This window comes from Delphinapterus leucas, chromosome 1, assembly GCF_059928025.1.
Source record: "Delphinapterus leucas isolate spDelLeu-1000000601 "Yukka" chromosome 1, BTC_Dleu_Yukka2, whole genome shotgun sequence".
In the NCBI taxonomy this organism is placed as follows: Eukaryota; Metazoa; Chordata; class Mammalia; order Artiodactyla; family Monodontidae; genus Delphinapterus; species Delphinapterus leucas.
Window position 1 is genome coordinate 51599201 of NC_143129.1, and position 15450 is coordinate 51614650.

Consider the following 15450-nt stretch of genomic DNA (forward strand, 5'->3'; position numbering starts at 1 on the left):
GATTTTTTCCATTTCTTAAATTTTCCAGTAAAAAAATTTTAATTAATAAAGTGACAACTGAAAGTTATTATATTTCATTAAAAAGACAACTTAATTCATGGATTTTTTTTCCCATTCTTAGCTCTTAATTACTTTTCAAAGGACTAAGCACTATTTTGCACATAGGGATTAAAACTAAAAACAATCCATTTAAGAAGTGAATGACAGCTTCTTGACTCTGTAAAACTGTTTTTTTCTCACTGGCACAACCGTATTGTCTTAATTCTCCTAAATCAATTATTCCAGTATCCTTGACTCAAAGGCTTCAGAATAAAATAAACTGGAATTGACAATCATGTTATTTAAATTATACAAAACTGTAACATTAAATTTTCAAGTTATAGAGACTTCTCAGGAAAAAAAAATATTTCAGGGCACTAAACTGATAAATTATGACTAGTTAACTCAAACTGGTAAATGAGACCCACATCTGAATACAAACATAACTGATCATAATAACATTAAGAATGGAGAAATTTAGTCTTAATATTTTAGACAAAATTCAACTATCAATATTAGAGAGACTTCAACATGCTTCCATTACTTTACAATCACAAGAGGAAACATTCCTAGAGAACAGTACCTCACAAAAATAAAAAAGCATCTTTCCACTAATTCTATGAGGCATGCTTTCTTCACAAATATGTCAGTTAAAAATTTTAAGATCAACACTGAAGATAGCGGAGTAGAAGGACGTGCTCTCACTGCGAGAGCACCAGAATCACAACTAACTGAACAATCACTGACAGGAAGACACTGGAACTCACCAAAAAAGATACCCCACATCCAAAGACAAAGGAGAAGCCACAATGACATGGTAGGAGGGGGGCAATCACAATAAAATCAAACCCCATAACTGCTGGGTGGGTGACTCACAAACTGGAGAACACTTATACCACAGAAGTCCACCCACCAGAGTGAAGGTTCTGAGCCCCACGTCAGGCTTCCTAACCTGGGGGTCCAGCAACGGGAGGAGGAACTCCTAGAGAATCAGATTCGAAGGCTAGCGGGATTGGATAGCAGGACATTGACAGGACTGGGGGAAACAGAGACTCCACTCGTGGAGGGCACACAAAAAGTAGTGTGCGTATCGGGACCCAGGGGAAGGAGCAATGACCCCACAGGAGACTGAACCAGACCTACCTGCTAGTGTTGGAGGGTCTCCTGCAGAGGTGGGGGGGTGGCTGTGTCTCACCATGAGAACAAGGTCACTGGCAGCAGAAGTTCTGGGAAGTACTCCATGGTGTGAGCCCTCCCAGAGTCCGCATTAGACCCACCAAAAAGCTGGGTAAGCTCCAGTGTTGGGTCGCCTCAGGCCAAACAACCAAAAGGGAGGGAACCAAGCCCCACCCATAAGCAAACAAGAGGATTAAAGTTTTACTGAGCTCTGCCCACCAGAGCAAAACACGGCTCTACCCACCACCAGTCCCTCCCATCAGGAAGCTCGCACAAGCCTCTTACATACCCTCAGCCACCAGAGAGCAGACAGCAGAAGCAAGAATTACAATCCTGCGGCCTGTGGAACAAAAACCACATTCACAGAAATACAGGCAAGATGAAAAGGCAGAGGGCTATGTACAAGATAAAGAAACAAGATAAAATCCCAGAAAACCAACTAAATGATGCAGAAATAGGCAACCTTCCAGGAAAAGGATTCAGAATAATGATAGTGAAGATGATCGAAGACTTCGGAAAAAGAATGGAGGCAAAGATCGAGAAGACTTAAGAAATGTTTAACAAAGACCTAGAAGAATTAAAGAACAAACAGTGAGAAAAATTAAAGAACAAACATACAATAACGGAAATGAAATATATACTAGAAGGAATAAATAGCAGAACAACTGAGGAAGAAGAACGGATAAGTGACCTGGATGACAGACTGGCGGAATTCACTGCCACGGAACAGAATGAAGAAAAAACAATGCAAAGAAATGAAAACAGCCTAAGAGACCTCTGCGACAACATTAAACACAACAACATTCTCATTATAGGGGTCCCAGAAGCAAAGAGAGAGAGAAAGAACCTGAGAAAATATTTGAAAAGATTATAGTTGAAAACTTCCCTAACATTGAAAAGGAAACAGCCACCAAGTCCAAGAAGCACAAAAGTCCCAGGCAGGATAAACCCAAAGAGAAACATGCCGAGACACATAATAATCAAATTGGCAAAAATTAAAGACAAAGATAAATTACTGAAAGCAATAGGGAAAACAACATATAACATACAAGAGAACTCCCATAATGTTAACAGCTGATTTCTCAGCAGAAACTCTACAAGCCAGATAGGAGTGGCATGACATATTTAAAGTGATGAAAGGGAAGAACCTACAACCAAGATTACTCTAACTGGCAAGGATTTCATTCAGATTCCATGGAGAAATCAAAAGCTTTACAGACAAGCAAAAGCTAAGAGAATTCAGCACCACTAAACCAGCTCTACTACAAATGCGTGTAGAGCATCTGGAACTTCTCTAAGTAGGAAACACAAGAGAAAAAAAGGACCTACAAAAACAAACACAAAACAATTAAGAAAATGGTCATAGGAACATACATATCGATAATTACCTTAAATGTGAATGGATTAAATGCTCCAACCAAAAAACACAGGCTTGCTGAATGGATACAAAAACAAGACCCATATATATGCTGTCTACAAGAGACCCACTTCAGACCTAGGACTGAAAGTGAGGGGATGGAAAAAGATATTCCATGTAAATGGAAATCAAAAGAACGCTGGAGTAGCAATACTCATATCAGATAAAATAGACTTTAAAATAAAGAATGTTACAAGAGACAAGGAAGGACACCACATAATAACCAAGGGATCAATCCAAGAAGAAGATATAACAATTATAAACATATATGCACCAAACATAGGGGCACCTCAATACATAAGGCAACTGCCAACAGCTATGAAAGAGGAAATTGACAGTAACACAATAATAGTGGGGGACTTTAACGCCTCACTTACACCAATGGACAGATCATCCAAAATGAAAATAAATAAGGAAACAGAAGCTTTAAATGATACAACAGACCAGATAGATTTAATTAGTATTTATAGGGCATTCCATCCAAACACAGCAGATTACACTTGCTTCTCAGGTGTGCATGGAACATTCTCCAGGATAGATCACATCTTGGGTCACAAATCAAGCCTCAGTAAATTTAAGAAAGCTGAAATCGTATCAAGCACCTTTTCTGACCACAACACTATGAGATTAGAAATCAACTACATGAAAAAAATGTAAAAAACACAAACACACGGAGGCTAAACAATACATAACTAAATAACCAAGAGATCACTGAAGAAATCAAAGAGGAAATCAAAAAACACCTAGAGACAAATGACAATGAAAACACGACGATTCAAAACCCATGGGATGCAGCAAAAGCAGTTCCAAGAGGGAAGTTTATAGCTATACAAGCCTACCTCAAGAAACAAAAAAAATCTCAAATAAACAAACTAACCTTACACCTAACGGAAGTAGAGAAAGAAAAACAAACAAAACCCAAAGTTAGCGAAGGAAAGAAATCATAAAGATCAGAGCAGAAATAAATGAAATAAAAACAAAGAAAAGAATAGCAAAGATCAGTAAAACTAAAAGCTGGTTCATTGAGAAGATAAACAAAATTGATAAACCACTGCCAGACTCATCAAGAAAAAGAGGGAGAGAACTCAAATCAATAAAATTAAAAATGAAAAAGGAGAAGTTACAACAGACACTGCAGAAATACAAAGCATCCTAAGAGACTACTACAAGCAACTCTATGCCAATAAAATGAACAACCTGGAAGAAACAGAAAATATGAACAGACCAATCACAAGTAATGAAATTGAAACTGTGATTTAAAATGTTCCAACAGGGGCTTCCCTGGTGGCGTAGTGGTTGAGAGTCTGCCTGCCGATGCAGGGGACATGGGTTCGTGCCCCGGTCTGGGAGGATCCCACATGCTGCAGAGCGGCTGGCCCCGTAAGCCATGGTTGCTGAGCCTGCGCGTCCGGAGCCTGTGCTCTGCAATGGGAGAGGCCACAGCAGTGAGAGGCCCACATACCGCAAAAAAAACAAAAAAAAATGTTCCAACAGGTCTTCCCTGGTGGTGCAGTGGTTGAGAGTCCGCCTGCTGATGCAGGGGACACGGGTTCGTGCCCCGGTCCGGGAAGATCCCACCTGCCGCGGAGCGGCTGGGCCCGTGAGCCATGGCTGCTGAGCCTGTGCGTCCGGAGCCTGTGCTCCACAACGGGAGAGGCCACAACAGTGAGAGGCCCGTGTACCGCAAAAAAAAAAAAAAAAAGTTCCAACAAACAAAAGTCCAGGACCAGATGGCTTCACAGTCTATCAAACATTTAGAGAAGAGCTAATACCCATCCTTCTCAAACTCTTCCAAAAAACTGCAGAGGAAGAAACAATCCCAAACTCATTCTATGAGGCCACCATCACCCTGATACCAAAACCAGACAAAGATACTACAAAAAATGAAAATTACAGACCAATATCACTCATGAATATACATGCAGAAATCCTTAACAAAATACTAGCAAACAGAATCCAACAACACATTAAAAGGATCATACACCATGATTAAGTGGGATTTATCCCAGGGATGCAAGGATTCTTCAAAATACGCAAATCAATGTAATACACCATGTAAACAAGCTGAAGAATAAAAAACATATGATCATCTCAATAGATGCAGAAAAAGCTTTTGTCAAAATTCAGCACCCATCTATGATAACTCTCCAGAAAGTGGGCATAGAGGGAACCTACCTCAACATAATAAAGGCCATATACAACAAACCCACAGTAAACATCATTCTCAATGGTGAAAAACTGAAAGCATTTCCTCTAAGGTCAGGAAAAAGACAAGGATGTCCACTCTTGTCACTATTATTCAACAGAGTTTTGGAAGTCCTAGCCACTGCAATCAGAGAAGAAAAAGAAATAAAAGGAATACAAATTGGAAAAGATAAAGTAGAACTGTCACTGTTTGCACATGGCATGATACTATACACAGAGAATCCTAAAGATGCCACCAGAAAACTACTAGAGCTAAACAATGAATCTGGTAAAGTTGCAGGATACAAAAGTAATGCACACAAATCTCTTGCATTCCTATACACTAATGATGAAAAATGTGAAAGAGAAATTAAGGAAACACTCCCATTTACCACTGCAACAAAAAGAATAAAATATTTAGGAATAAACCTACCTAGGGAGACAAAAGACCCTTATGCAGAAAACTGTAAGACACTGATGAAAGAAATTAAAGATGATACAAACAGATGGAGAGATATACCATGTCTTGGACTGGAAAAATCAATATTGCAAAAATGACCATACTACCCAAAGCAATTTACAGACTCAATGCAATCCCTATCAAATTACCAATGGCATTTTTTATGGAACTAGAACAAAAAATCTTAAAATTTGTATGGAGACACAAAGGACCCCGAATAGTCAAAGCAGGCTTGAGGGAAAAAATGGAGCTGGAGGAATCAGACGCCCTGACTTCAGACTATACTACAAAGCTACAGTAATCAAGACAGTATGGTACTGGCACAAAAACAGAAATAAAGATCAATGGAACAGGATAGAAAGCCCAGAGATAAACCCACGCACGTATGGTCAACTAATCTATGACAAACGAGGCAAGGATATATAATGGAGAAAAGATAGCCTCTTCAATAAGTGGTGCTGGGAAAACTGGACAGCTACATGTAAAAGAATGAAATCAGAACACTCCCTAACACCATACACACAAAAAAACCCTCAAAATGGATTAGGGACCTAAATGTAAGACTGGACACTATAAAACTCTTAGAGGAAAACATAGGAAGAACACTCTTCGACATAAATCACAGCAAGATCTTTTTTGATCCACCTCCTAGGGTAACGCAATTAAAAACAAAAATAAACAAATGGGACCTAATGAAACTTAAAAGCTTTTGCAAAGCAAAGGAAACTACAAACAAGACAAAAAGACAACCCTCAAAATGGGAGAAAATATTCACAAATGAATAAACGGACAAAGGATTAATCTCCAAAATATATAAACAGCTCATGCAGCTCAATATTAAAAAACAAACAACCCAATCAAAAAATGGGCAGAAGACCTAAGTAGACATTTCTCCAAAGAAGACATACAGATGGCCAAGAAGCTCATGAAAAGCTGCTCATCACTAATTGTTAGAGAAATGCAAATCAAAACTACAATGAAGTATCACCTCACAGCAGTCAGAATGGGCATCATCAGAAAATCTACAAACAACAAATGCTGAAGAGGGTATGGAGAAAAGGGAACCCTCTTGCACTGTTGGTGGGAATGTAAATTGATACAGCCACTATGGAGAACAGTATGGAGCTTCCTTAAGAAACTAAAAATAAAATTACCATAGGACCCAGCAATCCCACTACTGGGCATATACCCAGAGAAAACCATAATTCAAAAAGACATATGCACCCCAATGTTCACTGCAGCACTATTTACAACAGCCAGGTCATGGAAGCAACCTAAATGTCCGTCGACAGACGAACGGATAAAGAAGATGTGGTACGTATATACAATGGAATATTAGTCAGCCATAAAAAGGAATGAAATTGGGTCATTTGTGGAGATGTGGATGGATCTAGAGACTGTCATACACAGTGAAGTAAGTCAGAAAGAGAAAAACAAATATTGTATATTAACGCATATATGTGGAACCTAGAAAAATGGTACAGATGAACTGGTTTGCAGCGCAGAAATGGAGACACAGATGTAGAGAACAAATGTATGGACACCAAGTGGGAAAAGTGGCGGGGCATGATGGTGGTGGTGTGAGGAACTGGGAGATTGGGATTGACATATATACACTAATATCTATAAAATGGATAACTAATAAGAACCTGCCATATAAAAAAATAAAATAAAATTCAAAAGAAATTGTTCATATTTACCCACAAAGAAACAAAAAAAACTTTTAAGATCAAGGATAAGAAATTAAATTCATTAGAACTAAACAACATAAAAAGAAACTAAATTGAGTTATTTGCAATGAGGTGGATGGACCTAGAGACTGTCGTACAGAGTGAGGTCAGAAAGAGAAAAACAAATACCATATGCTAACACATATATATGGAATCTTAAAAAAAAAAATGGGTCTGAAGAACGTAGGGGCAAGACAGCAATAAAGACACAGACCTAGAGAATGGACTTGAGGACATGGGGAGGGGAAGAGTAAGCTGGGACGAAGTGAGAGAGTGGCATGGACATTTACACACTACAAAGGTAAAATAGATAGCTAGTGGGACGCAGCTGCACAGCACAGGGAGATCAGCTCCGTGCTTTGTGTCCACCTGGGGGGGGCGGGGATAGGGAAGCTGGGAGGGAAGCGCAAGAGGGAGGAGATATGAGGATATAAGTGTATGTATAGCTGATTCACTTTGTTATACAGCAGAAACTAACACACCATTGTAAAACGATTATTCTCCAATAAAGGTGTTAATAAAAAAAAACTAAACAGGTATAATTTCTAATCTTGCTAAGTGTCTTTTTAAAAGCACAGAGAGGGACTTCCCTGGTGGTGCAGTGGTTAAGACTCCAAGCTCCCAATGCAGGGGGCCCAGGTTTGATCCCTGTTCAGAGAACTAGATCCCACATGCACACAGCAACTAAGGGTTCACATGCCACAACTAAAGCGCCCGCGTGCCGCAACTAAGACCTGACGTAACCAAAAAAATAAATAAAAGCACAGAGATTTTCTGTAATTGGTATTATAAAACAACATAAATAAAACAAAACCAGAATAGGTAATTTCCAGTCAAAATAGTAACAGCATCTATTTCTTCTACTCCCTTAGGCCCTTGTCACTTAAACAATCTGCAAAGTGGTAGTTCTGTGCCTAAGTGTATAAATTTGGGGTACTGTCTCAGGACATAAGATATTTAGCCCTGGTGAAAGGAAATTAATGAAGCACATCAACCTTAACAGACAATTATTTAAGGAGATTGGGAATACTACACTATTGACCAGACTTGGGAAAAGTAGGGTTATAGGACATCTACAACTCCTCCCACACTCCATTTCACCCTAAAAATCTTCTTTTAAATATGGAGACTCAAAAACTTGAAAGTAGACACACAACTATGCCGCAGATCAATCTCTGTCTTTCTCTCTTTCAAGATCCATGCCACAGATCAATCTGTCCCTCTCTCTTTCTTCAAATACACCCTCTTACATTTACAATGCTCTTTACATTACCTCTTAAACCTTTACAAATAACATGGAAGGTCAACGAGAGTGCTATTTTTTATTATTATTTTTATAGAAAAGAAAACAGAAAGGCCAAGAATCTTGCTAGTAGTGGAACCAGACCTAGAAACAAAGTCTCCTGCCTTCAATTCTGAAGCTCCTTCTACTATACACAACACTACCCCTTCTGTAATACAGGAAAGCCTACAAAACATTTGGCTGGATTCCAAGACAGCCGTCCCAGACTGAATTAGACTCTATACAGACAGCTGTCCCAGACTGAATTAGACTCTATACAGACAGCCGTCCCAGACTGAATTAGACTCTATACAGTAAATAGTGTAAATAGTGAGGATTTAATGCAATTACTGGCATGGAGACATACATCTTTTTATAAGTGAAAAATCAGTTGGTTTTAAGTTAAATCAACATAGTCTGTGTATGGTGGGGGAAACACGCAGAATACTCTTCTAAAAAAGAAGTCGAAATGAAGTATGCAGATTTGCACATTTTACAATAGCTAATAGAGGTAGTGTAATCAACACAGTGAGTAGAAAAAAGAAAACAGTAGACAACTAAAAAGAACAATGTAAATAGAAACTGCATGATGTTTTTATTTTTAAGAAATAAAATGAGGGGCTTCTTTTCTTCCTCCCCCCACCCCAAAATAATTTGAGATTTTAGAACATTAGGCTCTAAAATGAGAAGTAGAAGAGGATTTTATTTAGCCATCAAACAAAATCCCTGCCAAAACTGCTGGATCTGGAATACAACACATCAGAAATCCAAAGTCCTATTTGTAGATCAGTTACTTGTACTATATAGTTTATATTAACCAATTATTTAAATCTTTCAATTCTCATATCTATAAGATCATAACACTCTAGCCAAACTATTTTCTAGTGACCTTGGAAGGAGGAAACAATGTCTACAAAGGTAATGAGCAATACTTTAATTCCCATTATCCACTGCAAAAATGAATATTCCTCAAACATCTTCTATGTGTGAAATACTAGGCTAGGCTATAAGTACAGAGAAAATGATGGTCTTTATAACCTAGAAAAATAAAGCACAGAGAAATGCTTAACTAATGGCAATAACTGCATGATAAATCTGAGGCATCTCAGAGAAACAGCTTTCACAGGACAGCAGTCAAACAGAATGAAATTGGATTTGATCAAGATACCAAATAAAAACAGTAGTCATTAGGTTTAGCTGGGAAGAGAAGAGGCAAGTAGGCTGCTACGTCCTTTGGGTTCCCAAAGCATATCACTTATCTGTTACTGCATTTAACACACTGTATGGCAGTTTGTCATCTCTGCTTATTCAATTGAATAAGAGACCCTATTCGCTTCATTTTTCTATCTCTAATCCCTAGCAGAAGGTCTGGCACACAGAACATAATCAATATATGTTTTTTGAACAGGCAAGGTAAGCACAGGATTCCCTATTTAAATTATTTGAATCTATACTACTTGTGCAGGTAATTTACTCCCTGTCTCTCAACTCCAAAACCACCACTCTAGACTGCTCTGTGGTGCTTAGGCTGAGACTGTGCAACTGTATTTCACCAACTCTTCTGCCAGGGGGCTCCCTGTTAGGCTTTGCCAATGGAGGTAATGCATGGAGATGGGAAAGCAGGAAGATGGGTGAGGGGACTTCCTTCCAGTTACTGGCAGCAGCAACTGGTTCCAGCCTCCAGCTTCTTTCAGTATCCCCCAGAACTAATCAGCAGCTCAACAAGGCTGACCTCAAAAGTTGAGAACCAGGCCAGTAGAACCTCTTCTCTGAGCTCTTTAACTGATTACTATAAAGTTCTCTTTTTGCTCTTAACACTCATCTAACCATCTCCCTATATTAAATCCCCTCTGTTCAAATTCCTATTGAAGTTTGTTTTCTCTGCTGGACACTAATACATTGTTAATCACAGTGATTCTAGCTGCTCTCCTCTGAGATACCTTGCTTCTTTACTGAAGGGAAAAGCAAAGGAACATTGGAGTTATAGGTAAAATATATTTTAGGAAAAAAAAAACACCAAACCCTTTAAATTAGTGTCTATTAAATTGCAACAAAAAAATCATTTAACTTTTGTGATTTAAACTATCCAGCTTGCAAAGGAAAAAAAAAGAGAGGAAACGAGAAACATTTAAACAGTTCAGGCTATTCCAAGCACACACCCCACGTCCTCTCACTAGAGCACATGTATCCTAGAGAAAATGTGAGATAGTGGAGCTGGTCTGCTGTTCCTCAGTGGTCTCAGTTCCCACAAGCCTCTCCTGGTATGAGCATGATGCCACGCTGAATGTGATTCTTATATTTAAAGACTTTTTTTCTTTTTGCTGTGTTCAACACAGCCCATACTGCAGGCTGACTACTTCATCTAGTGTTCAACAAAAGAAACAACAACCTATTCCAACACTAAAGCTGAACTGAACCTATTGGTATGTTTTCCTATCCTAAGGGATTTTCAAGCATAATTTCTTACTACATGTGTTTTTCATTTTATGCACTGACGTTTAGAATCCAACTTCTTCATAAACTACAACTACACGCTACAGCATAGGAACAAAAAGAAATCCCTCTTGCAGGAGAGCCCCAAATCAACACAACTGTTGAAAACAAATGACCAAAATGCTTTGTTCAAATGTTATGGTTTGTTACTTCATTTAATAAAATGCCCTCATTAGACAATTTAATCTGAGGTTAATTTCAAAAATAATTTTTCGGGCTTCCCTGGTGGCGCAGTGGTTGGGTGTCCGCCTGCCGATGCAGGGGACACGGGTTCGTGCCCCGGTCTGGGAAGATCCCACCTGCCGCGGAGCGGCTGGGCCCGTGAGCCATGGCCGCTGAGCCTGCGCGTCCGGAGCCTGTGCTCCGCAACGGGAGAGGCCACAACAGTGAGAGGCCCGTGTACCGCAAAAAAAAAAATAATAATAATTTTTCATTATTGTACTTAATAAATTGATTTTTTTTAATTATGACAAAATGGCAGATACGTAGAGAGAAGGAAAATTCAAGCAATGAGAATCTTTCTGAGAATTCTTAGTAACGTATGTATATAGTTCCTGAGCATCCAAGAAAAGGTATCACTAGCCCGAGACATATTAGTCCACTTCGGCTGCTTAACATCCATAAGACAAAAGAGAAGTGAAAAAAATTTTAAAGTTGAAAGTCCATGCCAGTTCCACTGGGGTTCCTCCACAAAGCATAAAGTGGAGAGGGGGCCACCTACTCCCTTAGCATAATTCGGGGACTCATCACCTAGCTCCTGCCCATGGACATACTAACACCAGTTGCTACTTAACTGCCAAAAGTCAGTATATCCATGTAAAATCAACCAAGCTATACACCTTACAAGAGACACCAGAGGACCCGTCTGACACATTAGGTAGACAAAGTGAAAGTCTGGGGGCGGGGGAGAATAGACAGGATATCTGGATCTACAGAGAACGGACAGGGTAAATTTTACTGTACCTTTGTACCCAAATTATATGGGGATCTACTCACTTAAATGCAAATAAACATTCAATAAGTTACTATAATAACTTACTGATATCTTGAAAGATTCCAAAGAAATGAAAAACATCAGGAAATTAAATAACTAATGTCTGACGACAATGTCTGTCTTCCACACCATGCGTAACAAACATTAATTAAAAAACAAGTGTAGATCTGTATGCCGTCAGACTGTACATACTCTCACAGTATTTTTCCCTTTTTAAAAACTGCAAACTGTGATACATTGTCTAGTTTCCCCAGGTTTAACAAATGAGTCGATACAAAGGTGTGAGGTGCTTTAAGTCACACCAGAAATGTTGCCGTAATTTTAATGAAGTGCATTTTAATGTTAACTCACTTTTCTTGCTAGAAGGAATTATGCTTCTGTGCTAATGTATAGAAAAGAAACTGTCACTGAAACATCTGGTTATATATTATTCATTAGACATATATCACCTTTACTCCAAAGACTGCATAATATAAACACAAATCACGAATAAATCAAATTAAAGAGACAGACCTGACACCACATGCTGCAGGTCAGTAATAGACAAATGAAATTCCAAAGATGTTTGCTGACCTGCTCCATATTTCTATCCACACAAACCTGGGAGCTAGCAGTCTGAGTGTTCCACACAGGCAGAGGAAAAAACTCAAAATTCGCAGTCTGTTGAATGTCTGCATTGCCTACAGTATATTAATGGTTCTAATTTAAAATCTTTCTATGCAGCACATTTGAGGACCATCAGCATATTTTTCTAATACTCAAGCGGACTAGCCTACTCAGGCAGTTTTCCTTCATAAATTCTCCATTTCACTACTATAATTTACCTCAAATGTGTATTCCACAACGGTACCTGAAGGAAATTATCTCCAATCCTTAGAAAAAGTAAGGGGCCATATTTGCTGTGTTAGCCTTGGAAAATGGAGTCTTATATAACTACCCATTATTTTACTAAAAATCACATTAAATGTACAAACAAGATTTTAAAAGATACCTGTTGATTGTGACAAGTAGAAATTTTAGGGGAAAAAAGGGATAACCAAGAGTCATATTGCTGCCATTTAAATGCTTTATAAGTCAAAGGATGAAACACTCACTTTAAAACCAAGCTCTAACACCAATCTAAGTTATTAAAATACTCAACAACTACACTCTAATGCAAGTGAGGAAAGTAGATTATCTGCCAATTACACTAAGTATTCCAGCTGATCATCTTGGAACTACCAAAAGTAGACTGTGTGATGCAAATCACACATACATTAGTTTTTAACATAATTCTCAGTCTAAAACAATGAAACCATGTCTCAATTTTTTTACTTTTTAAAAGAAGTAAACCATATTACTACAATACCGAATGCAAAGCTACCCTTTTCACAGCAAACAAGTATCTTTACACACCTTCGAGAAACCTGACATTTTCTAACCATTTTACCACGTAAAGGTACACATTCCCTAAAACTTCTGACAGCCAGGTAATAGATACCCCAAAAGGATTCAAGGAGATAAGCCTATAATTGGTCTTAGGGGCCAAATAATCGGAATGAAACTCAAAGTTTTAGAGACCAATTTTTACTAACAGTATCTCTGGGAGCAGGGAGGCAACGTCTGCAGGAGGGAAATGATCCTGACAACCAGGACGAGGGCTCCCCGGCGACAGTCGGTACCAAAGACCCCAGCGTACACGACTGGGTTCAAAACGCGAAGCTTCCATCAGAAACAAACCAAGACACCCCCTCCCCCCACGACTCCTCCGGGGCAACCTCGCGGTTTCAGAAAGCAGCAACAGATACTCCCGAGCAAGCAAGCGGCAGTCCAGGAATGTTTTAACCAGGAGGGGTCTCCCCGCTGCCTACAGAGAACCCCGACGCCGAGGAGCGCCTCTACGCTCGAACCCTGACTCCAGCACCCCGGGGGGAAGCGGGCTATTTGCACAAAGCGCCCCTACCTCACCCTCCACAGTGCGGACACACACACGCGGCTGCGAGGGGGAAGCCCGGGGAGGAAAACCCTGCATTCCTCGCGGTTCGCCCCCGGAGAGCGGACGTGGAGAGGCTAGCGTCCCCGCCCCGGGTGGCGAGGGGGCCGCGCCGCACCGCAGCCCCGGCCTCCGCGCAGAGGAGCGAGCGGTTCGCACGAAGGAAGGATTCCCCGAGATTCGCCCACGGGGTCCTCCCCAAGCCGGACTCCCCACCCCCGCCCAGACCCTCGAAAAAACGGGAACAATGAGAAGCCGCCTCCCCCGCCATCCCCGCCCCGAGAGCGGCCGGGGGTGGCGGCGCCATCTCCCCTCACACCCCCGCGAACACACCCCCCCCCCAGCCCCGGGGCGGCCGTCAGGCTCCCGCAGCCACGCCGAGCTACCGCGCGGCCGAGCCCGCCGCCTCCGCGCCCCTCGCCTACCCGCCCGCCCCGCTCACCGGCTCCTGCTCCAGTCCGGGGCTGCGCTAGCCGCGGCCAGAGCGAGACTCAGGTACAGGGTGCCGCGGCTGCCGGCGCCGCCGCACAATATGGCGAGCCTCGGCTTCCGCAATGGAGCTCGGGAAATACAACAGGGGCCGCTCAATATTCATGAGAGACCGAGGGGAAGCCGGCTCGGCCGGCGCAGCGGAGAGGGCGGGAAGGAGCGAGTGGGCGAGGGGGCGGAGGCGCGGGACGGGGACGTGCACTGCGCCAGGAGGCCCGTGGCGCAAGGGGAGGGGGCGCCGCCGCGTGCTGCCAGGAGGACCTGAGCCACCGCCCCGCCCCGGGCCGTCCGGCCCCGCCCCCCGGCGCCCTCCGCGGGGCAACGGAGCCCCCGGCCAATGCCCGGATGACGACTGCGCCACTTCGTTCTCGGCGTTCTCTCTCCTTGAGGTCTCCTGACCCTACCTGTGACCCCCATTAAGCCTCCCTGGCCGGCTGCTGGGGATCGGGTTCGGACTCCTGCTCTCGCCTATGACTCCCTAAAACACAACCAGTTAGTCTACCAAAGAGTATATAAAATGTGTATAAATTAAGCTACGAACTGAAGTAAAGTGAAAGAGTTCCCTGAACTCCAGATACACTATTGGTGAGATGACCTGTTCTCTGGAAAAGGTAACCTACGCTACCAGATAGTTAATGTGAAGGCACTTGTGGCACGAAGGAATGGACTGCACTGGGAATTGGGGGAACTGGGTTTATAACTTCCAATGTGTCTCTTAACTATGTGACTTAACTAAATTATATAATAGCTCTGGACTTTACTTTCCTCATTTGCAAAATGAGAGGATTGTGTTGAATGATTCTTAGGTCCTTTCCAGCTTTTGAATTCTGTAAAACTCTCTACAAGCAATGCCAAATAAATGGTATGAATTTACATAAGATTTTGGAAAAGCAAAGGAACCGTTCCAGCTGGTGTGTTCAGGGGAGATTTCCTGAGGAACTCGGAGTCGAGTAGGACTGTGAGTGTTAGCTTTGGATAGGTAGAAAGAAAGAAGACAGGCATTAAAATATTAAACACAACACACTGTGTGCCCTACCTAACAATCCATTAAGGTAAACAAGAACAAAGACAGTGACTTCAAAACTGTCACTAACTATCTAAACCTTTAAATAAGAAATGACAGTTCTCAGATTCTACCAGCCCTTCAAGGTTAAGGTCTTTTTCCAATGTGGAAAAAAAAAAATCAAAATAATTAGGAATGCTTCTGCTTCTAC

At 41.3% G+C, this 15450-nt stretch overlaps 1 protein-coding gene across 2 annotated transcripts in view; it reads right to left on the minus strand.

Moving 5' to 3' along the window:
- The window catches only part of RNF2 (ring finger protein 2), a 56990-nt gene extending 42506 nt beyond the window's left edge, over nucleotides 1-14484 (minus strand). Inside the window, exon 1 of one of the 2 annotated variants that reach the window (XM_022593362.2) lies at nucleotides 14190-14484. Coding sequence is in view for 1 of the 2 variants with exons in the window: in XM_089909927.1 (XP_089766053.1) it covers nucleotides 1183-1237 (55 nt within the window). In the remaining variant the exon portion in view is untranslated. Of the gene's footprint in view, nucleotides 1-1182; nucleotides 13920-14189 lie in introns of those variants that run through there. The other variant, XM_089909927.1, reaches the window with a different exon arrangement.
- Between the last annotated feature and the right edge of the window lie 966 nt (nucleotides 14485-15450).